Source organism: Electrona antarctica (genome assembly GCF_951216825.1).
Source record: "Electrona antarctica genome assembly, chromosome: 21".
NCBI classification, from domain to species: Eukaryota; Metazoa; Chordata; class Actinopteri; order Myctophiformes; family Myctophidae; genus Electrona; species Electrona antarctica.
Window position 1 is genome coordinate 30,199,402 of NC_136802.1, and position 27,942 is coordinate 30,227,343.

Here is a 27,942-nt window from a genome sequence, read left to right on the forward strand (position 1 = left end):
TTTACACTGGCTTGCATGCTGAAAATAGCCGATCTACAAGCATGTAGATCGGCCATTTTCAAAGCGCAAAACCCGAGCACAACCAAACATAAAATGACTTGTCTCTTGGGTTCTACTGGATCTCTTCTCCAGTAATCCCTCCCTAAAATTTTAGTCTAGTTTTTATTTGTCGACAAAATCATCAATATATTTAGTCTTATAGCGTAGTTTTTATTTCGTTTTCACCGGTAAAAAAAACTAAAGCCATCAACATCTTTCGCTTTAGTCATCAAAATCACTGCTTCTGCTTTGTTCCTCTCTCTAGCAATCCCCCCCCCCCCCCCCCCTCCCCCCTCTCTCTCTTTGTCCCTTGTGAAAGTCGTGACCTACAGTAAAAGCCATATCAAACACAAAATGCAGAGACACGTTGATCTCATCATAAAGGATGGTTTGCACCACACTTGCATCATGCTCGAACATCACGTCTCTCTCTCTCTCTCTCTCTCTCTCCTCGGGGTCATCTCGGATCGGGTGCCGAATGCATTTTCATCATTTCACTTTTTGGCAGTTTCAGGCATGCCATTGTCATTCTCATGCAACAGAACAGACAGACACAGTGTGACATTGGCTCTCTTTTTCTTTTCTCTCTTTTTTTTTAAAGGAGCGTACCAGGCCATTTTTTGAGCAGTGGTGGAAGAAGTAATGAAAAAGTTTCAATACTGCAATAGTAGAACTAACATGAAACAGTTCCGCTGTTCAAAATGTACTTACAGTATGACTATTGGCATCAAAGTGTACTTAAAGCACCAAACGTAAAATCATAGTCATTATGCAGTATGTCCCATTTCACAAGTTTATCACGTGTAAAACATAATTTGAAAATAGCAAATCTACAAGCTCACAACGTGCGGCAAAGCGACGCGCTGTGAGCTTGCAGATCGGCTATTTTCAAATTGTCAAAGTATATCTGAAGAGGTTTGAAGTGTAATTATTCAAAATCTTCAAAGTAACTATAGTAACTTACGTTTTCAAATCATTGTAGCGGAGTAAAAAAAAGTACAGTATTTGTCTCTGAGATGTAGTGGAGTAGAAGTAAAATAATTACTGTAATACAGTAAAAATTAAAACAAAAATACCTCACAATTGTGCTTAAGTACAGTACTTGAGTATGTACTTAGTTACTTTTACACCACTGCTTTTGAGTTTGTCAAATGGGTCTCTTGTCACAGTTACTTTTACAGGATTGTATTCCTCAAAACCAGATCCCTTTACTGAGCCCTACCGAGACCTTTCATGATTGTCATTGAATTCTGACGGCTCTCAACTACATATATACATACAATACAATACAACATATCTCATAGAACACGTCAAAATCACACACAACTCATCACACGTCAAAATACAATTCAGGTATTATCATTAGGCCCCGTTTAGGCCACAACGGTCTCCAGAGAAAATATTTGATGTGCCTTCAGTTTTTCGGTGGTTGAAAACCAAGAAAAAAAAACGACCTTCCAGAGTGGAAATCTTTGAAAACGCTTCTCCTCGCGTCTCCCTGTAAACAGGCATACGATACGGGGGGGAATCGCAAAGCGTGTGACGCAGAGGGGGTCACACTGAGGGCTAAACTATATTATAGTCCACACCTCTGGTCTATTTACTGTAGTTTACCATGAAGTCATTCTCTTCAGCCACTTTGGAAGGTCACAAGTTCTCTGCACCGAGCAGAGAACGTGTGACCTTCCAACGTGACTCTGTGCCGAGTCCACTCGAGTCATGAGTCGCTACAATGAAATGATATTATTGAACCCATATTATGAGGTGCCCATTCACATTAACATTAGAAGAAAGCTATCTTGAGTAGTAACGGAGCGCAGCTGACGTGCCTGTCAGCTCTCGCAGTGTTTTCTGTACCTGTATCAAATGAGAAGAAATAAATACATATGGTCTCGGACTCTATTAGGTCTCACCTCCCGCCAGTCTTGACTCGGCCCCCTTCCCCCGGACTTGGTCTTTCTTGACTTGGACTTGCTTTAGGTGGACTCGACTACAACACTATACAACGTGTCCATACACATACAAAATGAGTCTGTGTGGCAGGACTTGGTGTTGTCTGTGGCCATTTATGTTTTCTTTTCTTTTCTTTAAATTGCATTATAATTGGTCTATTATGATCAAAATGATGACATTATAACATAATGTCATCATTTTTTATCATCATAATAGACCAATTACTGAATGTCAGCCTCCAGGGTTTCTTCAGAATATTCATGACACTAATTTACTGTGACACTATAAGGCACATTGGGAGTCCACCGGGACACTGGTGGTTCTCTAACTTATTTCCAAGGACCCCCGTCCATAACTCTGAGAGTTTGAGGCAACCCCCAGGCGAGCTGAGTGAAACGTGATGTGCATATTGGCTTGTACATGTCTCAAATATGGAAATATAAAAAAAAGAAACACGGTTCAGAGGATTTGAATCTTAGTAATGAAAGAGTGACAAGGGACCCACATCTCAAAAAGGAGCCGGTATACGCTCCTTAAAATATGTCTTTCTCCTTCACCCAGAACTGGTTTGGATGGAAGGACCACACCGTGGACATTGAAATGTCATTTATGACATTAAATGTCATTTATGACATAAATGACATTTAATGGTACATTGTACACATCGTATTTGTCGGGGTGGAAACCTCATATTGTCCAAAACGGTTACTTTTCAGGATTCAAATTCAAAATAGCTTGTCGATCTGCTACTTTTGATGCTTTCGTGTGCCGCTTTTAGTAGGAACGTGTAGGGATGTTGATTCACGATAAAAAAACGCGAACAAGTTAAAAACATATGAAGATAAAGAGGTTTCGGCCCCGACAGCGGCGATATATACTTTTTGTTCTGTGAATTCTTAAATCCGTGTCCGTCTTCGTTGCCACTGCGTCGCATGGAAATAAGCCCCTCCCCCCCCCAAAAAAAACAAAACGAAAAACACATGGTTTGTATCCACGAAATAGTTGGGTAATATTCGTATGGTCACAGTGTGTTCTCTTTTCTATAGTTGTGCTTCAAAGTGTGAGTTCAAAGTTCAGAGTCAGTGGTCAGTTCCACTGCTAGTACTGTCCTATAGTCTTGTAGGCGCACAGGCTGATCACGTTTCCGCCTAGCAACAGCACTATGATTGGCCCCCAAGTGAGGTCGGTGGGGCATGGAGTGAACTTTTTTTGGTCACTAAATTGTCTCTTTTTCACTCCCGTGTCATTTCTTTGAGGGTTGTGCTTTACAAGGGAAGTGGAGAGGAGAGACAGTCTCTCCGACTCCGTCTTTCTCTCTCTTGTTTCCCTTTGATGGATGAATCGGTAATCATGATTGCTCTCCCTTTTTTGGCTTAGTCTCTCTCTCTGTCACTCGGATTTAGTTTCTGTTTCTGTTTCTCGTTTACTGTTCTTCTCCTTGTAAGGGAAACAAAATCCTTCCTAACAATGCTCTTCAGCTCCTCGGCCTTCCCATCCTCTCTCTCTCTCTCTCTCTCTCTCTCTCTCTCTCTCTCTCTCTCTCTCTCTCTCTCTCTCTCTCTCTCTCTCTCTCTCTCGCGTGCATGTCTTCATTTTTCTTTCTCTCATTCTTGTCAGTCCTTATCTCTGTCTCTTGTGTTCTATTATCTCTCTTTATATTTAAGAATCTCTCTCTATCCTTACATCTCATTCTCATTCGCGCTCTATATAACCCATTAACACCAGGGAAAGCATCCAGCGCCATTTTAGATTTTCGCGTTGACCAAAGAAGAGAGGATTCACGCCTCTCTTTTCGCTCCGTCGTTCAAAAATAGCAGATGTACAAGCTCACGGCACGCCACTTCATGCCGCACCGTGAGCTTGTACATCTGCCATTTTTGAACATTTTCGAAAAATCTTAAAAGTGTGAGAACCGAGAACTGATGTAGAAGCAGGCATTTGTTGAATTGGCCTCGAGTCTTAATGGGCTGCGCCAACGCCACATTATTCTCTCTCTCCCCAAAACCCCCCACCACCCCCCCCCCCCCCTCTCTCTCTCTCAGACGTCCGTAGCGTTCAGGTGGGTGGAGACCACCGACTGCTCCTCCGCCACCACCGCCAGCCTCTTCATCTTCCACCTCTTCTTCACCTCGCCTTTCCTCGTCGCCTCCTCCCCCCCTCCTCCTCCTCGCCCCCCTTCCCCGTGCCCCTCCCCCCCTGCCAGGACGGGTTGCACGCTGTCCATCCAACAGCCCCCGCCGCCGGACACCCCCCCTCCTCCTCCCCCTATTCCTCCGCCCACGCCTCCTCCTCCTCGGCCGCACTTGAAGACGTTCCTCACCCTCCCCCCTCCTCCTCCTCCTCCGCCGCCAGTGCTGCGCTTGAACGTGCTCCCTCCTCCTCCTCTTCCTTGCTCGCCGCCACCCCCCTGCTGCGTGCGCCCCCCGCGGCGGCGGCGGCACTTGAAGACGGTGAGGAAGGCCGAGCGGTAGTTGCGGTTCATCCAGCCGTAGAGCAGCGGGTTGGCGAAGGTGGAGCACATGGCCACCACGTGGAAGGCCGTGTAGAGGAGGCGGAAGCCGCGCAGGTCCAGCACCGAGTGGTCGATGTCCGTGGCCAGCTGGAACGCGTGGAAGGGCAGCCAGCTGACGGCGAACACGGCCACCATCGTCACCAGCATCTGTTGTGTGTGTGTGTCGAGAGAGGAAAAAATCGTCGATCAGAGTTTGTTTTTTCATATTAGTGACTAATATGGCTAAATGGCTTTGAAAAATTAAACAATTCAATATATATATATATATATGTAAGGGATAATGTCTGCCTAGGTGGTCATTGTCGGGAGATAATTCTCCCGACAATGGGGGGTTAAACCATTAAATTAAATGAGGGTAAATGAGTGTTTACACGGCTGTCATGTTGGAAACAGCAGTAAATCAAGCACGCAGCCGTGCAGCAGGTGCTGCACGGCATTTGATTATAGGCATCGGTCTGTTTATAGAGCGGAGCGGTCATTATCCAGAAATAACAGACCACTGAATTCAGCGATTGGCCAATCTGAATCAAGCATTCAACCAAGCCATGTAATAAATATATATATGGACTGGTGCATCTCAATTCTAAATTATTCATAGAGCATCATTTACATACAACCAGAGATTGCCCAAAGTGCTGCACAGCACGAACAAAACATCAGAACAAAGAATCGAAAAGCAATATACTGTACTATACATGTTGCCCATGACTTGAGGCCTATAATATAGCTCAAGGGCAACATGTATATTGGATGTTTTATTCTTCGTATGTTATACAAAGGCACGTACGTACACATGCATAACACCTGGAAGCAAAGGCATGTAAATGCATAAAGATTTGCATACACATGCTCACGTGCATGTCTTGAAAATGTAATGTAGTCATGAAAATGTAGTGCAAATCTTTGAATATATATTCTTTCAGAGCCAACGTTTTTAACGCAAATCTTTGCTTCTGGGGGCGTCCCCTGGAACAACACATTTTCAGATGTCGACTCTTTGACATGAAATAGTTTGAGAGCGACTGACACGGAAACATGGGTTTTTCAGAAAACTGTCAGGATTTAGAAGGCATTTGTAGAATCGTCCTCAGGTCTAAATGGGTTAAAAAAAATAAAAAAATAAACCTTGGTGGTCTTGCGGCGCCGGCGGTGTCTGTCGCTGGACGCCGGAGGGGCTGGCGGCGGCCGCGTGGCATTTGGTCCGCCACTGCTGTTGTTGTTGTTGTGTGGGTTGGAGGCCACGGGCACGGCGTCGGCGGGGCTCACGTGCGCCCGCAGCTTGGACCAGATGCGGGCGTAGGCGAAGGAGATGATGGCCAGCGGCAGGAAGTACTGCAGGATGAGCATGGTGATGCTGTACACCGTGCCGTCCGTGCTGCTGCCCGGCCAGCTCTCTGTGCACACCTGCAGGGGAGTGTTAAGAGGGGCAGGGGCTGAAAGAGGGCACTTTTGGCGAAAATAGCTGATCTACAAGCTCACAACGCGTCGCGCTGCGACGCGTTGAGAGCTTGTAGATCAGCTATTTTCGGAGCACAATTAACCCAGCACTCTTTAGCTAGTGGAGATGCGGTGTATAACGACATGGGTTTCTAAACAAATTTGTTCAACGTAAAATGCTGCGTTCAAGTTCAGGAGATTTCGGGGGAAAAAAAGCAATTCTCCCGAATGCTGCCTATAACGGTATGGAAAGGAGTGGCATTTTCATTACTTTCACCATAGTAAATTCATGGTCTGGAGAGGGCAGTTGTTTTACAGACGGGTAAAAGGGCAGGGGCTGAAGCCCCCTTTGATGTCTATGGCCCTCATTTATCAACGCGGTGTACACCCAAATCCCAAATTTGGGTGTACACCGCGTTGATAAATGAGGGCCTTGTGTGCACGTCCCCCGCACACCTGGCCCAACCGCAGAGGGAGGGAGAGAGAGACATGCTTATTGAGGGGCGCTAGACCCTCCTATATACAGTACAGCTTTAATGTTTGCGTTGTCTGAACAAACGTTACAAATGCCACTGACAATGAACGGATAATTTACCTCATATGTGCCTGAGCAAATCGGCATATGTATGTCGGTGGGAACCCTTTGGCCAATAAGGGACCACCATTCTTGATGATGATGATGTACGATGATTGTTACGGCCCTATGTGGCCTCATATGTGATGTTTGTGATTTCTGTGCCCTATATGGTGATTGGAGGGTGGAGTCGATTGGAGGAGTGGCTTGGTGTTTGCAGACACACCTGGGCCTCATCTCCTAATCAGCCAGCACTATAAAAACCTGTGATGAACACCACTTCAGCCATTTGCCATCTGTCACCTCCATGTGCTGAACCCTTTGTTTGTAGCTAGCATTTCAACCCTGTGTTCCTAGTCTGTAGGCTGTGTGCCATGCGCCTAATTATGCTGCCGAGTGCTTAATAAGGTAACTTTAATACTAAAGTAAAGACTATAAGGGAAGCTTGGTAGGGGTGTGCTGCCATTTAATTTAATCCATTTTTGACTGTTTATGTTTAGTTAGGGAGCTTAGATTGTCATTTTAGTTTGGAGTGCTGTAGCTCAACTCTTTTCCTTTTCTGGTAGGGTTGGAGTTTTGTTTGTTGTTTTGGCCTTGGCCTCCACGACCATATATGCTTTCCCTATTGACATTTTCTATCCAAGTTCTGTAACCATAACTTTAAGATTGTTAATAAATGTTCACTTTTTTGGTTACTCTGGTTTGTGGTACTTTTTAGTTGTGTTATGTCCTTAAGCCTCTAGACTCCATATAAGGTCGTAACAATGATGTACGATGATTAGAGCGCCCCTCACTTCACACTGGTGTGATTTTTATTAGTTAACACTTGTGCCTATATGAGGTCTTTCTGACGCATTTTGAGATTTTGAAGTCTTGAAGGCAATTATCTTTTCCCATGAAGCTCTGAGAAGATTCCCCTTCCTTAACTTTTCCTAAATATTCGATTGAAATCATCTGCCCCCCCCCCCCCATCTGAAACGTTTTGTAAATATGAAATTAGATGTACTCATTCATCTCTGTTAGATGTACTCATTCATCTCTGTCGGCTCATTGTCGCTACTTGTCTAAACTGCATACACCTTAACTGACGGCATGGAGACAGGCATTGTTCAACTTAATGGCTCATTTGCATTTCACTGTCAACTGAACCTGCCTTAATTTCCCATACCTCTAATAAAAATGACAACATGACAAAGTACTTTTTTGTGTTTATAATTCTCCAACCCGAACTTGTAACTTTGTGTATGCTGAATCTGTGCGTATTTATAAGCGGACATTCTTATCGTGTAAATCACGACATGTAATAAACCTTTGATTGCCTTACAACAAAAACATAAATATACATAAAGTGGTATAATGTATTAATTATAGATGTGAAATGTTTCTATGCCATGTTTTTATTTAGCAAGACTCCCGGCATTTCCTTGGAGTCAGAATGCGTGCCATTGCGATTCCAAATAAAAATGACAGTTTGAAATGTCTCCAACCCGATAGACCTACCTATAACCTCTAAATGTTGTCAGTCAAAAGATAAAACATATTGCTGTCCATCCTGTCCAGCACACAACAACTCGCCTCCCTCTTTCTCTCTCTCCCTCTCTCGCAGACACGTCCCATGCAGCAATGTTCATGATTCATGAATCCATAAGTATAATGGACCGTCCTTGACGTATGTGAGATCATGCTGTATACAGTAGGTATATTTGTGGTGCTGATGCGTCACATACTTGATCTACCCTGTGGTCTATGAACGGTGCTGCATCAATCAGCTGTTAGTTTTAAAGTTGAACTCCATTTAGTATTTCGATTTGATATTAATTTTAGCTGCCCCGCCCCCCTTCCTGGTGCAAACCCATTGTAACTTGATTAACCTTGGTTCTGGTGAAGTATATTGCCCTTCAAATGCGTGGGGAGGCCGTGTTTTTTCAATTGCCTTTTCATTATCATTATAGGCCTAATGAAATTTCGGTCCGTGAGTCCACTAAAAAAATAATGAAAGTAACACAAACAAAAAAACACATTGTTTTATATTATTTGACAGCCCTACATATTAGGGCTGTCAAAATAATGATTAAAATGTTTAATCTGATTAATCACAGCTTCAAAATTAATGAATCATGATTAATCAACATTCAAACTATTTAGTTATTTTATAGTTCTTTTTAAAACGTTTTAATACAGTACGTTGCTGCGAGCTACTGTATTGTCAAAAGTATTGCCACAGCCCATAGAAACACAGAAGGGCTGAAGAAATACATTCTCTCATATAATATAATATAATATATAATATAATGTTTTTATAAAACAAATAAAAATGCAATCAAAAACAAATTAAAATATCTCTTTGGGATTAATAAAGTGACAACTTTTACAATATGTCCATCCATTACCATTATACAAATTAAATCCTTTATTTATTTTTTGGGGGAAAAAATAGCCAATTTAATACTGAGGTGCCCACAATGTTTAGGTGCCCACTCTTCTCGTGTGTGTTTACCTGTATAGTGTGTCCTGGTCCCAGGGTGAAAGATCCATATTCCCTGAAGATGGCCAGTGGGCTGGCCAGGATAGCACTCAGAACCCAGGTCAGTGCGATCACCCCAAAACACACATCCTTACGCATCCGCGTCTCCAAGTGGTACACGATACACCTGCACACACGCACGCACGCGCACACATGAAGACATGTGGCCGGTCCTCGCTTTTAGAGATACTAGAGCGGTAGGCTTGGTAGGCTACTTTGTATGGCCAGGTAGGCCATACATGATGATGGCCTACCTGTGTGCAAGGGCGCAAGTTGGCATCTCGAGAGAGTGTCTCTTTTATGCCCATATATCGAGTTCTTAGTCAGGCATGCCCAAATATGGAGTCTATGCAGATGTCAGAACCTCATTGGGATGTCCGAACAGGCCAGCTCCATATATGGAGATCTAGGGGTGATGTCAGAACTGGCCAGCTCCATACGGTATAAAGTATATGGAGTTTTAGGGGTGATCTGGATTTGGGCCCTGTCCGGAGCCCGCTAAACCCGCTATTTGTTTAATGTGTTTAATTCGCCGTTTTTTTATAATTAAAAAGAAATAGCGGATTTGTCGCGGACCTGGTGACGAGGCCGTCGCGTTATGATGACGAAACCGGAAATCAAGCCATGCTCTGGGCTGCTAGGGCTTCTGGGAAAATGAGTTCAATGCAAGTAAACGGCTGGTTTGTTTGGACTACAACATGCTGTGCAGGCTGTGTTCGTTTCGCATCGTAATGGCGGCATGTTTTTCTCTTCAACAACAAACCATGGGACAATAGCTCGAACCAGTGCTGGTTATTTAGTTAGGACCCACTACAGTCGTGTTCGATACGAACTTAACCGGGATGTAGAAACCTCTACTTCAATGCTCTACGAGTTGCTTAGCCATTAGCCAGTTATTCTGTCTCATCTAGAAGACTCGTGCCAAAAGTAATATAAGCTATTCAAGGTATATGGGTTGTAAAGCCAGATACCTTGGTTCGTATGTGTTGACAGGTTGGAGATAATCTATACATCCTATCTAGGCTGCCAGGATTGATGTATTACCTTTGGAGCATATGCTGAATTTGCCGGATTTTCGTCGATCAAAGCTGCAAATACTTCAGCGTATGCTCCAAAGGTAATAGATCAATCCTGGCAGCCTAGCTAGGATGTATAGATTAATAAGGCCCTGAAAGTGTTAACGTGGATTACAGATTATAGACATACAGAGACGTGGCATATTTATAGATACTATAGAGCGGTGCCCGCGGGGCACACTGGCCTACTTGGAACCAGAGCTGTAGAAGAAGAGAGTGGCGACACGCTTTGATCTCGCCGCAAAGCGAGGTGCTATATGGGCTATAGTTCCAAACATTAGAACTATCCCATTGAGATAGAATGAGCACTTCCGCATTCCATTGTTACAATGGGAGTCAAGAGCTAGTGTCGTCACTCTCATACTGGATCACGCTGCTTGGAACGATGCAAGTTGGAAATGAATGCCCCGCCCAGTTATTATGTATGTGTCCCCTTTTATGCCCATATATGGAGTTCTTTGTCAGGCATGTCCAAATATGGAGTCTATGCAGTGATGTCAGAAGTGATGTAAGCTGTGTCCCCCTGTTATGCCCATATATGGAGTTATTTGTCAGGCATTCTCATGATTTTGAATCCATTGCAAGCATTTGTTGGGATAAAAACGGCCATAGCCACTTTTCCAAATGTGATGACCTCAGCACATTTTGTGACGACGGCTATAGCAATACCCTCCAACAATGCACACTTTAAAATGTAATCAGTGCCTACGATTTCAAAGCGTATTGACTTCATCCAAACTGTCCGCTGTCAAAGAACCATCTGACGACGGTCGATGAGTCATTTGGACTCATCTGTCTCCGAATATTAGACGTTCAAAAACCTCACTGACGTAGTTAGAGGCGCCTGACACACCATTGAAATGAAATCGCTCTCTCTGTTCCCGGGGGAGAGCGGGCGGGGCAGAGCAGCTCAGGGGGGGGGGGGGGGGGGCAGAACACAGCCATGGAGCAGAGCTGCTCTGTGAAACTCCCATTGAAAATTAATTGCGAGTAGGGATGTCCTGATACACTTTTTTCATTTCCGATCCGATCCCGATACCACAATTTCTGTGTTAGCCGATACCAATACCGAATACCGAATACCAGAGAATAATATTTATAATAATACAAAAATAAAAAAGATCTTATTTTGAAGTCTACCGTCCGGGAATAGTGTTTATAGCTATCTAGCTATACATCTCTTGTTGTGTTTATAGCAGACTCCTCACTCAAATGTGCACTTGCAGTTTGGGCAACTCCAAACTCCATATGCCCCAACATTTTATTTACCTGCCATAGTCAACCCCTACCCCTGTGTCGGATCTGTGGTTAGACTGGCATATTTGCCGATACCGATATGAACCGATATGACCAAATAAGGGCCGATCCGATACTTTTTCCGATACCTATACAGTACCGGACATTTCTAATTGCGAGCTGCTCTGCCCACCTCTGCCCCGGAACAGAGAGCGATTTCATTTCAATAGTGTGTACGGACGGGGCCAGAAACAAATAACAATACCCATGTATACACTCCAATGCACACTCGTATCTCCAAAACATGCTTTTCAACAGTGCATGTGACTTATTTCGGTCCAAGAGTTCACTAGTATATTAGCCACTTATTAGAGTGGGGCGACTGTGGCTCAAGAGGTAGAGCAGGTCATCCAATGATCCATTGGTCGGCGGTTCGAATCCCGGCTCCTCCTGTCTACATGTCAAAGTGTCCTTGGGCAAGACACTGAACCCCAAATTGCTCCCGATGTGCTGGTTGGTACCTTGCATGGCTTCCGCCGCAATCGGTGTATGAATGTGTGTGTGAATGGGTGAATGTAATGCACAATCTATGTAAAGCGCCTTGGATAAAGGCGCTATATAAATGCACCATTTACCATTTACCATTAGCCCATATAGTTGAACGAAGACCCTCAGGGCTGTATAGAGGGCCCGGCATGCGCATGCATAAAGTCAATGGCAGATTGAGTGGCAAAGATAGTGACAAAGTGAATTGAATGTTGTTTGAAGTCAATGCAATCAGATAGGACTGTTCTGTGTGGAATGTGGATGTGTGGGCTGTCAAGGACAGAAAGTAGTTTTTTGCCACTCAGTAGGCGTTCCCGCATAACTTCCGAGTATGACACTGATGTCAAGCGCATATACGCTCTATTTTCTGTTATTGTGGGGAAATAATACGACGAGCTCATCTGCTATTTTCTCATCGACTCAAGGCGCTATAACGACAAAATAATTTGGCCACGTTTTTGTTATGAAGTGGAAAGCTCATGTGGGAGTACAGTACACTATCGTACTGTACAAAGCATCGCACCATTTAGTCAAAAGTCAAAAGTCCAAAACTGATGTGGGCTGTTAGTGAAAAAGATATATGTATTTATCCTGTGTGTGTGTGTGTGTGTGTGTGTGTGTGTGTGTGTGTGTGTGTGTGTGTGTGTGTGTGTGTGTGTGTGTGTGTGTGTGTGTGTGTGTGTGTGTGTGTGTGTGTGTGTGTGTGTGTGTGTGTGTGTGTGTGTGTGTGTGTGTGTGTGTGTGTGTGTGTGTGTGTGTGTGTGTGTGTGTGTGTGTGTGTGTCCTTTCTGACAACCATGTCAGAAATATCTATTGTGAGTGAGTGACTCATTTGCATTTTTTTGCTCACAACCCACGGAATCCCCCTGTGGCATTTGGAGACACATAGCTCACACGTTGCTGGTAAGGATAGATACAGTGGTGTAAAGTAGCTAAGGAGCCTACATTTACTTCTCCACTACATCTCAGAGGCAAATAGCCTTTTTACTCCACTACAATTATTTGAAGATTTTAGTTACTAGTTACTTCGTAAACTTGGATTATTATTACGAAACATACATGAACCACTTTAGCCTCTATACGTTCCGTCCATTTGAAAATAGCCGATATATACAAGTAGATCTGCTAGTTTCAAAATATTTGTATGCTTTTGAACACTTCACCATGAGTACTTTCTACTTCTACATTGCAGCATTTATACTTTTATTTAAGTAAAATATGTGAGTGCTTTTTCCACCACTGGATATGTATAGTAGAAATGAAATGAAATGATTACTATATTTACCCAGGGTATCTGGGCTAAGCTCAGGAACTTGTTTCCAGCCAGGCCCTGCTCATAGAACATTTCATGGTAGTGGTTCAATGCCTTGTTCAAGGGCACTTCAGCGGTGGTAATTTTAACGTGTCGGACCGCTGATTCGAACTGGCGACCTTCCGGTATCAAGACCGCTCTGCAATCCGTTCGGCCAGCGCTGCCACAATAAGCCAGACTCGAATCAAACACTGAGTTAGCTTGTCGCTTGCTGGATCAGAACGGATCGGAAGAGACTATAAAGCACTACATTCTAATTAAATTCCATCGGTCAAATTAGAAATGCAGACTTCACACTCAGTACTAGTAGGCGTACATCGTACAGGACTCGTCCAATCAAGACGCGAGGCCGATTCTACAAATGCCATCTAAATCTCTGTTTTCTGAAAAAATGTATGTTGGCTATGTTAGTTGTGCTCAAATTGGCCAAAATTGATATGCATTTGCCCTTACTTCAAAATAATGATATATAAAGATTTGCACACATTTTCATGTACAAGCTTGCTTGTAGATCTGCTATTTCTTTTTAATAGCCTAAGTAAACAATAATACTTTTTAGCTCAAATGTAAGATGAAGATGATACAGATGCTTTCCCCGGTGTGAGCGACAATTCGACAGAAAGTAGATGGGTGTCAATCATGAAATACGTAAACTACTACCCACACATTTGCACAAGTTTAAGGATTCTCAGGCATGCCTGAGGAAGGTTAACTACACGACCGAAACGTTGCTTCTGAATGTTAAACCTCTCTTGAACATACAAGTGGCAGATGGTGCGTGGGTATACATGCAGCATCTCTCATGACTGATCTCTCATCTACTTTGAATCCTTGAATAACCTTTTCATCATGATACTGGAGTAGTCCCCCCCCCACACACACACACACACACACACACAAAATACTTATTTTAAAAAATACTTAAAGTAGCTATAAGCAATAATATGTCAAAAGTTTAATCAAATCATTTGTTAGAAGAAAGCCTGGTCTCTGTTCCAAAAGTGCCATATGATCCGGTCGGGAGCGGATGATATCGCATACGTCATGTTGTAGTATTGTTTTGTAGGCATCCGGCAGGAACAATCAAACGGAACTTCCTTTTCCCTCAAACCGGAAGAATAACAATAAAAGCTCTCGTAGCCTGTAGCTTTTACTGAGAAAAATCGGTTTGAGGGAAAAGGAAGTTCCGATAGATTGATGACTACAAAACACTACTACAACATGATGTAGCGATATCATCGCTCCCGACCGGATCATGAACCCGAAATGGAATGGTGCCCAGGCTAGGTAAGGACTAGTACAGATACTTGTTGGGGACCTGAACATTTGTTTGATAACCACTGACATACTGTAGAAACACAAGTTTTCCAGAAAACTGTCTAAATGGGTTATAGTAAAAGTACTTTTTTCCACCACGGGTCACGGGTCACCTGTGTCGGTCGAGGGCGATGACGTTGAGGGTGACGGTGGACACGTGCACCGCCAGGCCCTGGGCGTAGGGCAGCAGGAAGCACAGGACCCCCCCGAACTTCCACTCCCCCAGCAGAGTGTAGACCAGAGTGAAGGGAAGACACAGCGTGTTCACCAGGAGGTCAGCTACAGAGAGAGAGAGAGAGAGAGAGAGAGAGAGAGAGAGAGAGAGACGGACGCTTAAACCTGATTTCCTACCGGGATTTTTCAGCTATTTGAGTGAAATGTTCTACACACAATCTATATGGACCATTATCTGAAATCACAGTCCAAGAGAAGTTAAAAAAAATTGCACACAAAATATAGCTCCAATCAGCGATAATGGGCACTTTGAACAGATATGTGTGTGTGTGTGTGTGTGTGTGTGTGTGTGCGTGCGTGTAAATGCTTTATCCTGTGTACAACTGTACGAAAATAGAGCCCATAATAGTGTCTAATCAGAATGCATTCACAGTCTCATGGGAAGAACACAGTCTTATTGTTCCATGTGACAATGTGCGAGCCAACCTTCACTACCCGCGACCCCCACCCATGTTTTCCCATGAACCACGTCACTGCACTTACACTATTGTAATTCAACATGTACACAACAACATCATTGTCACAAACACTGTGTGACACATGCTGTATACTATACATATACAATCAGATGACAGTGATCTATTGACCTCACAATATCATCCCCTCCCCTAACCCCTCCCCCTGTATCATACAACAACAGCTGTGGGCGTGGCTTCAGTTCAGGTGGATCACTACCCATCACCACCCACCAGGCAAACCTTAATGAACTGGTTGGTGTGTCCACATTAAAACATAATTTTAACACTTTTTTTGAAAACAATTGGCGGGTCAGTCACAATTGTGCCACGGGCCGCAATTGACCCATGGGCCGGACTTTAATTTGTTAATGGTATTGCACACCGACAATAGCAGATCTACAGGGATCCATACTCGCAGATTAGACACACCAACGGACCGACATGCAGAAACAACGGTAGGCAGAGATGGACAGTAAGTAACCGAGTAAATGTACTTAAGTAGGCCTACTGTACTTAAGTACTGATTCTGAGGATTTGTACTTTACTTGAGTATTAGATTTTTTTTGATACTTATTACTTTTACTCAAGTACATTTCCAAGACAATTCTTCCCCACGCAGACCGACGCACCACAACCGGCACGCAGACAGATACTCTACCGCCCTGCTCTGTCGAGGCTCACACAAACAAACAAGCCCTAATGGCCCCTTTTTATACTGAAAAACAACCCTCCATGTAGGACAGATTAATCATACTGTGTAAAACCATAGTGGATGGTGATGAGAAATTGGGAGAAAAAACTAGCTAATGGATGTAGAAGGATAATTCTTTCTTTGTTGTAAAGGACAGTAGCCACTCAAAACTCAGAAATATAGCTACAAAAACAGCTGAAGTACCGTTTGAAAGCTGCATTATTCTGAATGAAGCCAGACAACATGTCTGGCTGTTTTGTTTCTTTGTACCATGAAAAGGTCACAACCGGCACACAGATAGATACTCTACCGCCTCGGTAGATTGGCCAAATGTTTCCAATTTTCTTTTTTCTTTTTTTTGGTCATGATTCGACTGACAGATTGGCAATCGAATCAGTCTGATTCGACTGCAAAAACAAATTGGAAGACAAAAACAGATATTATGCAATAGGATATCATTCCATTTACTTGCTTGGTTTCTCCCAATACATCATGATATCCTAATAAAAAACAAATAGGCCAATCTCTCAAGTGTTGCCCCCTCAAGGACCTCACTTTGAGAATCAGTAGAGTGAGCGAGAGGGACCAGAGGGTCAAAACAACAAAACAAACCACACCAATGCAACTCCTTGCAACATGCAATTCCCCCTTTAGTCAGCCTTATGATTGGTCCCTGACTGACTAACCAGCAGGCTCTTTCTGCCTTGTTCCACTCTGGTTCCGCCTTGTTTATGTTGAATTTGCTAAAACATAGTTTTTGGAAAAAACTAAAAACAAACATGATATGCCCAGTCACCATGCTGCACCTGTGATGTTCCTTTTTACTGACACCACGTTTAAAATAACAATTGAGTGTACAGAATATCAATATATGAAGCAACTGAAAAACATGTTATTTCAATGGTAGTGGATGGAGAGAGAAGATTTTTTTCCAACCACGAAAAGGCAACCAATGGGTGCGAAGAGGGTCAAAACCACGGGCGGGACTTGACAAAGGGTGAATTGGGAATAATGGTTGCAAGGTGTTGCATGGCGATCCGATATCTCCCCCGGATTATGGGGAATTCCCTTTGGTCTAGTGGGTTAAAGATGTTAGCTGTCCACGTGGGAGACCGGGCCGTGAAGCAGGTCAACCCAGAGCAGCAGAGCCCTCGTCCGATCTGAACAACATGTCTTGGAACCATGTCTTTATTAATAATGGCCATGTTATTATTAATGTCTTGGAACAAGCTGGAACAAGCACTGGAATTCTAAATGTAGTACACGTGTAGTACACGTTTTGGTGTCAAAATGTAACTTAAAAGTAGAAAAAATATAGTACTCATTATGCAGAATGTCCCATTTCACAAGTGTTCTAATGTATAAAATGTAAAAAGTCTTATAGTGGATTGGAGTAGAAGTAAAAGTACTGCAAATTTGAAATACTCCAGTAAAGTAGAAATACTCGGTGCCTCGCTATGAGCTTGTAGATCTGCTATTTTTGAAAAATCGTGAAAATGTAGCGCAAATCTTTGCATATATATTCATATATATATATATCAGGCATAAAGCAGTACTGACAAACAGTCAGCATAAATACATCTCTGAGATCAGCGGGGGCCAATCAAATGACACACACCAATCCGTTACCATGGAGAGGGACTGCCCACAGGTGAGTACAGGTGGTATATTTTTTCCATGATAAAAGGAACATTTATAAATATACACAGAATAGAATGTTTCATGTCATTAAAATGAACGGCAACCGGGTAATCCCTGTCGTTCCCTGTGGGAACTGCGCTCAATGCAATAACACCAACAAAGCAAAGGTTTTTCGTCACCCACAAACAGGCAAATCCGTCCCTATTAAAAGTGTCATCACATGTGCATCTACCCATGTGATTTATATGCTACGTTGCCCCTGTGGTCTTGCATACATTGGCAAGACTACTAGGAAGCTAAAAACGCGTATCAGCGAGCATAAAAGCTCTATTCGCAGAAACGACAGGGATTACCCGGTTGCCGTTCATTTTAATGACATGAAACATGACATATCCACCTTACGCTTTGTTGGCATGGAGATGGTCCCTCTGCCACCCAGAGGCGGAAACCATGACCTTCTCCTTAAGAGACGTGAGGCATATTGGATTTTCACTTGCGACACCTTAGCCCCAAAAGGTTTAAATGATGAATTCTTACTAAATGTGATGTTGTGAATTTTGAGGTTTTCTCACCTCTGGGGTTTTCTGATATTTTATTTTATTTATTTCTTGATTTTTTGATATCTTGGTTCTAGTCTGTTTGATTTCCCGCTGTCATTGTGTGTGATGTCAATGTAGTGTATTTTGGAGTACAGACCCTTATACCTGTAATTTATTAGGTCTGACCCCCAGTACATGTATTGGACATTATGCCCTCCAGGGACATGTTTTATTTAAATATAATTGTCCAATATTCATTCCGCAGTCAGTACATTTAAAAAGGTTTAAATTTTCATTGTATATATTGCCTTTACTATACTGATTGATTTATTCTATTGTAGCTATCTTATTCTATTTTGTGTATATTTATAAATGTTCCTTTTATCATGGAAAAAATATACCACCTGTACTCACCTGTGGGCAGTCCCTCTCCATGGTAACGGATTGGTGTGTGTCATTTGATTGGCCCCCGCTGATCTCAGAGATGTATTTATGCTGACTGTTTGTCAGTACTGCTTAATGCCTGATGAAGGTCTGACGACCGAAACGTTGCAATAAAAAACAACCTAAGTGAAGACAGTGTGCGGGATTCTCTTTTTTCTACCTATCAGTTTCCTGTTATCCGACGCACCTGTCCTTTGTAGGTGTGCAGAAGGACTTTTTCGTATAATTTTAAAAAGTAGAAATACTCTGTGCCTCGCTATGAGCTTGTAGATCAGCTATTTTTGCTATATTTGAATTGAAATCCTGAATCATTTTTTGCTATTTTGGAATTTGGAATCCTGAAAAGTATTGTAGACTGCAAGTCATTAAAGCCGGTCATGTTTGCATGATTGGAATTATAACAAAAATTAAATAAATACTTTATCAGTATAAAGGCCATTGGCCATTGACTTGTCCAGCTGCATGTTATGTAGCTTAACTTGCCCAGCACTGCAGATAACAATGAATCATATAGCTAATTGGCCTATTAATTAACTGTAATAGACCTATTGCTTACTCCACTATACATGCAGGTATTTGAGCCTCAATCCTTACTGAAAAAAAACCAAACAAACATCAAATAAATAATTAATTAACTAAAAGGAATAATAAGAACCAGTGTTGGGCAAGTTAAGCTACATGTATAGCTGACCCCACACTGCTTTGGACACACTGCATCGTTTCCAAGTCCTGTCTAGCCCTGTTATGTCGTGTTGTGTCATGTTTGTGTAAACCGAAGCTGTTAAGACGTCAAGTGGAGAGGCCTCTTGTTTTTAACACACGCATAAATACTGCATGCGTTTCCTCCTTTTCATGTGGGGAGGTTTTATTTTATTTATTTGTTTTCTTCCGCTCGGAGACGATGGGCGAGGGTTACGCAGCGCTGTATAGGCAGTGGTGGAAAGTAGCTATAAGTGCCTTTACATTGTATTATACTGTACTCGAGTACAACTTGAGTACATTGTATTGTACTTGAGTACAACTTTGAGGCATTTGTGCTTTACTAGGGTACGTCAAATGTTCTGTACTTTCAATTCTACTCCACTACATTTCAGAGGCAAATTATGTACTTATCCTCCACTACAATTATTTGAGAACTTTAGTTACTAGTTACTTTTTGAGATTTTGATTATTATTACAAAACATGAAAATGTGGCGCACATCTTTGAATATATATTCGGAGCGAACGATTTGAACTCAAATATTAGCTTCTGGAACAACACATCTTCAGATGGGGGTCTGCAGCCAAATACAGATCATTCTGGGGGTCATTGACATGAAAAAGGTTGAGCACCCACTGACATAGAAACATAGAAGATTTAGACCCTAACTTAGAAGAGAATCGGCCTCAGGTCGAAAAAGTAAAACATCATGTAAGTATACTCTTTCCACCCCTGACTGCAGGTGAGTGTTTCGCCGTATGCTTGAAACGTGATCTCCCAAGAGCTCTCTCTTCTCTTTTCCCTCGGATAAGATCCAGAGTGCCGGTTGTTGATAAAAACGAAGTGATATGTGTAACAGTATACTGAGCGCGGGGGAATTCTGGGCCCAAAAGGCGGGATTTTTTTTGCCCTAGATTAAATCTTAACCCATTCAAATCGGGAAAGCATCCGTTCGCTCTGAAATAATATAATATTCAAAGATTTGCACCATGCACGTTTTCACATTTTCTTTCAAAAACAGCAGATCTACAAGCTCGTAGTGTGGCACTCGGTGCCACGCTACGAGCTTGTAGATCTTCTATGTTTCAATAGCTACTGTAAAGTATGACGTAACCTTAAAACACCAAAAGGGGTTCCCGTCCTGAATGGGTTACGGGTGTATACGTGTGTGGTTATGGGGGGTAATGTCTTTTTGCGATATTCAGAATTCAGGCACACCAGCCCAGATCTTTTTGTGAAATAAACATCGAAGCGTTATCGCCTAAGGCCGTAGCCTATAGATTCCATAGTGAAGCAATCAATACACATGTGTCTCTCTTCATTGCTATCTCATACCTATGGTCTGTACTAACCTTTGAAAACATGTGCTGGGATTTCATTAGTCCAGACTTTGTTCCCACAAGGTTCCATGCATGTTGTGCTACATACGAGTATAATGTTGTTGTTGTTTTTTGGCTGTCCTTCAGACAATGCAGCAACAGCAACGCAGCAGGATGGGTAATAATAACAGCGTTGGGGTTTAATTGTTGTCCACTGAGAACTACTGGTAAGTTTAAATTAGCGGTGAGCCGGTTACACCTGGGTGCTTTTGCTCATTGTTCTCGCTGCTTGAGGGCTCTCATTAGTCTCGTAGTTGAGAGAGCCCGAGCCTCCTGTTATGGGCAATATTAAATTCTGTTTTAAAGGTGATAGAGCTATAGGTGAAATGGAAATGGGTTTTGCAGCTGACTCAACGTCACGCTTGACAAGAGAGCAACATAACGTATTCACTAATGAGAGAGAGAGAGAGAGAGAGAGAGAGACACACACGTGCGGAGGGAGGGAGGTAGAGAGGGGGGAGGGAGCGAGCGAGCGAGAGTTAGAGACAGAGACAGAGATACCGTATTCCACTAACAGAAAATACACACTTCATTTCATGTTGAATGTATATATTTTGTAAACTAAATCTTAGTAAACTAGTAACTAAAGCCGTCAAAATTAATTGGAGTGTAGTGTAAAGAGTAACAAAAATGTAAGCACTCTCGAGTGAAGTGAAAAGTATATATACCTAGAATGTGCCAGTACAGTAAATGTACTTGGTTGCATTCCAACCGCTGCCTGTCAACACTGACCCGCGAATGGCCTGTCTCCGGATTGGACAGGACAATAAATACAATTTCCTCCGGCCAATTAACTGTTCCGTTGGCAGGGCCAGGCCGTCGATTCTGGAGGGATCTGACCCGTGGCTTCGCCCTCGAGCCATTAAGCAACATGCGCTCCCGATTGTCTGGATCCGTGATGAGGGCAAAGTGTCAAAGCACGCCGGCTAAAAATAAAAGCTATAGGGTCACACTGACTGCACTTTGACTCAAATGCACGTTTGTCCCATGATATCAAGTAGGTTATGGGGTTAATCTGGTTATCCCACCAGAGCCTTCTGCTCTGTTAATGCTCGCTGGCTCCCCAGGGGGACTTGAACCGGCAACCTTCTGGTAGCTGTTCTGCCTCTGCGGCGCTCTCTCAGGGGCTTGCACGCACGCACGTACGCACGCACGCACACAGGGACACGCACAACGCTGCCTTCACATTGCGCTAATCTCTATCCCTCCCTTCTCTTCCCGATTCTGTCTTTCTCCACTCGTATTTTATCCGTGTAAAAGCTGTCTTGTGTAATCCTTCTATCTCAAGTGTCCTTGGTTCTCTCCCACTACATCCCTGTTTAGTTTGATCCTTCACCGACTAGGGCAGTGGAACAGCCAAGGGGACGCAAGGGGGGAAACTTTAAAGGATAGAACAGAAACACATTTAGATTTGAAGACGGAATTGGCGCCGAAATATGCCGAGAGACGGGCATATGTGGGCAGAATTGTGTCACAATTCTGTGCTCAAATTGTGAGGACATTACAAAAGTGTGTGTGTGTGTGTGTGTGTGTGTGTGTGTGTGTGTGTGTGTGTGTGTGTGTGTGTGTGTGTGTGTGTGTGTGTGTGTGTGTGTGTGTGTGTGTGTGTGTGTGTGTGTGTGTGTGTGTGTGTGTGTGTGTGTGTGTGTGTGTGTGTGTTTTTTTACGCTTTACATAGATTGTGCATTCCATTCATTCACACACCGATGCCGGGGGAAACCATGCAAGGCACCGACCTGCACATCGGAACCAATTAACCTTGCGGTTACCATCCGGCCACTATACCCCTGAACCACCGCCTCCCGCCGTGTGCGTGTGAACTCCTACAATAGAGCTACACCAGAGCATGTGAGAAGCTATTCTCGCATTGTTCTGCACATCAGATGTATTTTTAGTGAGTGGCGCTCCTGACGGGCTAAGACCGTGGCTGAATGTGGACTCCTATACGTCATAGATGTCTACTAAATCAAAGCTACTAAATCATACTATTAACGTCAACTTTTACTAAACAATGGTTAAGTTTAAACGGTTAAACGAGCGTTTACATCATGGGGTTTACATACTGTAGCTTGTTTAGTCATGAGCCGCTTCCATTTTATTTCAAGGAAGTTGTGTTGTGCTTGTGCCTGTGCATGTCGACTGACCTGGAGTCAGTTGGAGAATTCTACCAGGGGAGGCCCAAAGCATTTCAACTTCCTTGACAAAAATGGAAGCGGCTTCCAACCGTAACCGTTTAAACTTGGATTTTCTTTGCCGTTCCTAAATTCAAATTAGTTTAGACCATTAACGGACCTTCACTTTTTGGATACAATGTGCAGAAAAGGGTAAGCAGCATTCTTTTTTCTGAACCGCAGTGGGAGGGGACGTGACTGGAGGCCTGTGGGTGAAGTTATATGGCTGCATGGCTGCCGTCTGCCCAACACATGCAACTGAGCGTGGAGAAAGTTACAAAGCACACCATTTGCTCCAAGGTAAGTTGTTACCGCAAAGTCTATTCAACATGTGCACAACAACATTTTGGACTTGTCTGCATTTATACACATTTGACATTGTTATTTGACATTGTTACGTACGTGTCGTGCACACGCCTGAAGGGAGCTTTTTTTCTAGTTTATTTTCATAAAATTGTTACCCACCGTGAGGATATAAGAATATATTATTGAATTGATTTGCGCCACATTTTCACAATTTAAAAACAAATTGCAGATCCAACAGCTAAAGTATATCGTAATGCTTAAAACACCAAAAGGGGTTCTGTCCTGAATGGGTTAAGACCCGTCGTCTGCCAAAGACTTGATATCGCATCTTTTATCGCTTTATATCATTATGAATGAATATTTTGCTTCCGTTGTTCGGATCTGATTTGTGAATGTTCACCGCATCTTGATCGACCTATTCTGGCGAAAGATCAACATCGTGAGCTGATGCTAATTAGCCGTTTCTTCTTTTCTCAGTCTGCGAGGCACAGGGAGACCGGATGTTTAAATCAGTAGTTATCCAGTCATTTCCATCTACTTCCAATGGCCACTAGGCGGCAGTCAAAGTGTTTAACATTCACTTTGGTTTCTGTTGTACTATTGTACTGTTGTACTATTCCAAAGGTATAGGTGTGTGGGTGTCTGTGACGCACGTGGTAAATTGTAATGGTGCGTTCACACAAAGCATATGCAAAGATGCAAAGATCACAGCATATTTTTATATTTTTTGTATATCCGTTGCTCACACGGTCGCAGTGTTGATTTCCTCGACTAGAACTACGTCTATTACCTTTTTTCACTGACGAAACTAAATTAAAACTAAGCTATGACTGAGACTAAATATACTGACAATGTTTTCAACAAAAAAAATCTAGACTAAATTGTTAGGAAGGGACTAGTGGACAAGAGATCTGAATCATCTGATATAATAGAAGACAAGTCATTTTACACTTGCGCGACGCGTGGTGAGCTCTCTGCCTGACCTACTTGTTGTTAACTAGTTGTACGAACGCTTGTTTTCTATTGTTGTATTGTTTATTGGATCTTGTTTAGTCGATACACTTAATTGTTTTAGCTCATGCTCATTTGATTTAGCTATTTTGTCTCATCTGGTTAAGGAAATAGGTAGCTGATATATTGCACTTTTACCTTAGCGCTAGGTATACTCTTGGTTGCTTGTTTTTGCAGAAAATGCACTAAAGACTTCTGGTGATTAGTAGTTTTTGTTCCCTACCTATGTTGAATACACTTATTGTAAGTCGCTTTGGATAAAAGCGTCTGCTAAATGACTGTAATGTAAATGTAATGTAAATCGGCTATTTTCAGCAAGTGTAAAATCAGTCATTATGACGGCCTCAAGGCCCGACAAAACACATTTTAGTCGACTGAATCAACTGTAGAGTCGTATGACATTTAGTCAACTAAAACTAGACTAACGCTCAAACATTTCAGGTGACTAAGACTAAATGAAAACTATTCAAAAGACTATACGATTATAACTAAAATCTAAATTTGCTGTAAAAAACAACGCGGCACGGTCGGAGACATCATCAAGCGTGCGTCTGTATAGTGACGTGTGTCGGGGTGCGACGGCCAATAGTAGTAGGGTAGACTGGAACTCACCTATGCTTTTTTTGGCATAGGCAGCTCCCGGCAGGATCCACCGAGATAAACTAGGCAAGCTGACATGGGAGTGTGTGTGTGTGTGTGTGCGTCAATTAAACAAAGGTGCAGACGATCAGAAATCAGCAGAGAGTGAGCGACGTTTGCGCTACTGTATGCCGAATTGAAGTGGATTGAAGTTTCCTCCCTGGAAATAAAAACGTCTGGGTTTCCCAGTTGGGGGGGAAAAAACAACATTGCAGCTACAGTTGTATACATAGCTTTGTAGCTTTGCATCTGGAAGTTGAACCTCGGCTCAGCTTCAATTTGTAGCTTTGTGTCTTTTGCAGCAGCTACAGTACGTCGGATTTGCTTCCTGTAGTTTCACGTCGCTGTGGCTTCCATTGACAATGAATGGTAGACTGTATCTTTGCATCTGCCCGTGTGAACGCACAATACAAGAGGCTGTACTGAAAAGATTTGCTCGGCGTGGCCATTGTTTCTGCTGTGAACCTATAGGCTACAATGCAAATGCTTTCCTCACATGCAGGATTTGAAACATAAAAAATTCAAAAGCTCAAATGGCAAAAAGTTGTAAGTGAGAAGTTGAGAGGTATATTTAGCTACCTACCACACCCACTGGACACGCACGCACGCACACATGCACACGCACACACAGACATTTACAAACACATTGGCAAGATGTCAGTGCATTGGTGGATGTAAACAGCCACACCTGACCTCAATCTAAACTAATTATTCATTGTGTGATGATGCACCCGTTGTGGATGCACACAGGATAAAGCATTTACACGCACACACACACACACACACACGCACACGCACCTTTACAAACGCATTGGCAAAGATGGCTAGGTATGTAAATTGTTCCCAGATTTTGGCAAGACTCCCTAAACTGTCGTGTGTGCGTGCTGTGCGTACTCTATGGGCGTCCACAGCAGGTGCATAGTCACACAATGAGTAATTAGTTTGGATTGAGGTCAGGTGTGGCTGTTTAAATCGGCCAACAGCCACAACATACCGGACAACAAATTAGGCTTTGTTTTCGTTTGGTTTCTATCTTTCAAAACCTCCAACGTGACCCCTTCAACGTTCTCTATCTCTCATTCTCCGCCCTCCATTCTGGAGCTCTCTCCAGACATCTACGCTGCGTCCTCCTCTCCTCTCTCTTATCCCGCAAAAACACCTGCGTCATTTTAGATTCTATAATGTTGTATGAGTCGGCCACTCAACGTCGCAGATGTGATAGCTCACAGCGTGTCACTTTGTGCCGCGCTGTGAGCTTACACATCTGCTGTTTTTGAAACATTTTTTTTAGAAACATCTCGAAAGTGTGAGAAGAACTACTGGTTTAGGAGGCATTTGGTCTTAATGGCTTATTCTCTCTCTCTCTCTCTCTCTCTCTCTCTCTCTCTCTCTCTGTCTCTCTCTCTCTCTCTCTCTCTCTCCCTCTCCCCCCAGTTATTCTGCATGTCCTCTGTGTTCTCTCTGTTCTCAAGGCACGTGGCGCGTGGCCAAATGTTATCCGTCAGAATGGAACAGCACATTCTTCCTGACAGATGCCTGGATCATCAATCACGCACGCACGCACGCACGCACGCACGCACGCACGCACGCACGCACGCACGCACGCACGCACGCACAAAATCACACGGTGACATCACAACCCTGGAGGCTGAAATTTATTTTCCAGGTCAGCAGTGTGTGTGTGTGTGGGGGGGGTGTGTGTGTGTGGGCGTACTTACCAACAGCCAGGTTTGCGATGAAGAAGTTGGTGACGGTGCGAAGCGTTTTGAAGCGGTAGATGACATAGATTACAAGCGAATTACCCAGCACCCCTAGCACGATGATGGTGCTGTACGCCAAGATCAGAACCACCTGCAACACAACACGACACACACACGCACGCACACACACACGCACGCACACAAACCATCATGAATCCAAATCAGACCCGTCTTAACTGAGTGGTGCTATACTTGTGCTGTTATACTGTACTCGTGCTATAGTACTGTACTGTACAAGCCATCCTCCCTGGCCTGTGTGTGCGTGCGTGTGCGTGTGCGTGTGCACGTGCGTGCGTGCGTGTGCGTGCGGCTGCGCAACAGTGACACTTGGTGGTCAACGAACGCTATTTCCGTACTCGGGCGGACACAGGGACAGACATACGGACACACATTGCTATCTATAGGAGTGGCCAGCACCACTCAAAAACGGAGCAATCAAGATCACGCCAAATGTAAGTAAAGGGCCAGTGTGGATTTTGACAGCAAGGTTTGATTTAGTTTTAGTCTATTGAATAAAATTCCATTTAGTTCAGTTCAGCTGTAGTTTATTTTGGTCATATAATGTACACTAAATGTAGGCTATAGATAGATAGAATACTTTATTGGCAGTTTAAGAAAATTACAGAAAATGACGCCAAATGGACTTAGACACAAAAAAGCCTTCGCTTGTTTCCATTGTGGTCCACTTTGTAACATGAAACTATACACAAACATACTGTACAAACAAAACAACCATGGAACATATAATAAATAATCCTTATATATAAGGCTGGGAGCTATATACATAGGACAAGAGTTACCCTGAGAGAATAGTCCAGAGCATGGGAAATGGGCTATCCAGGGTCGGAAGCTAACTATGACCAGTTAGTGTGTAGATGGAGCCATGATTTCAGGTCTTTCCTAAATCTTGCAATAGAATTTAGGGATTTCAGGGCTGGAGGGAGTGCATTCCACAGAGTAGTGGCTGCGTAGTAAAAAGCATTTTTTCCCTTGAGTGTCCTGAAACTGGGGGGAACTAGATCATATGGACTTCCTCTGGTTGAGTACCTGTGAGCATCCCTCACTCTGGGCAGGTAGCCCAGCAGGTACTTAGGAACAGAGGCATCTAGGATCTTGAAGACCAGACACAATGAGAGCTGAGATACTCTCTCCTCCACTCTTATAGCCATCCCAGGCTACTAAAGTGGGCAGAGGTAAGATGAGATCTGGGGTTCAATTTTAGTAGTAACCTCACAAGCTTGTTTTGGGAGGTCTGCAGCTTTGTTTTCAATAGCTTGGAGATACCTCTGTACCATGAAGTACAAGCATAGTCAAAGTGGCACTGGATGAGGGCACCGGCTATCCATTTCATCATTTCTTACAAAGATCAAAAAGGTTTAGGGCTGAAGCCAATGGCTTATTTTGCCTATGATACCATAGGATTATTTGCGTTGGCTAAATCT

At 43.2% G+C, this 27,942-nt stretch overlaps 1 protein-coding gene across 1 annotated transcript in view; it reads right to left on the bottom strand.

Annotated features, from left to right (window-relative positions):
• Nucleotides 1–4,030: 4,030 nt before the first annotated feature.
• Nucleotides 4,031–27,942, bottom strand: part of LOC306914328 (neuropeptide Y receptor type 2-like) — a gene marked incomplete at both ends in the record, with an annotated part of 32,478 nt that continues 8,566 nt past the window's right edge. The window contains 5 exons of the mRNA XM_079491325.1: nucleotides 4,031–4,651; nucleotides 5,630–5,908; nucleotides 9,013–9,166; nucleotides 14,640–14,805; nucleotides 26,459–26,591. Of these exons, the coding sequence (XP_079347451.1) occupies nucleotides 4,031–4,651; nucleotides 5,630–5,908; nucleotides 9,013–9,166; nucleotides 14,640–14,805; nucleotides 26,459–26,591 (1,353 nt within the window). The remainder of the gene's footprint in view (nucleotides 4,652–5,629; nucleotides 5,909–9,012; nucleotides 9,167–14,639; nucleotides 14,806–26,458; nucleotides 26,592–27,942) is intronic.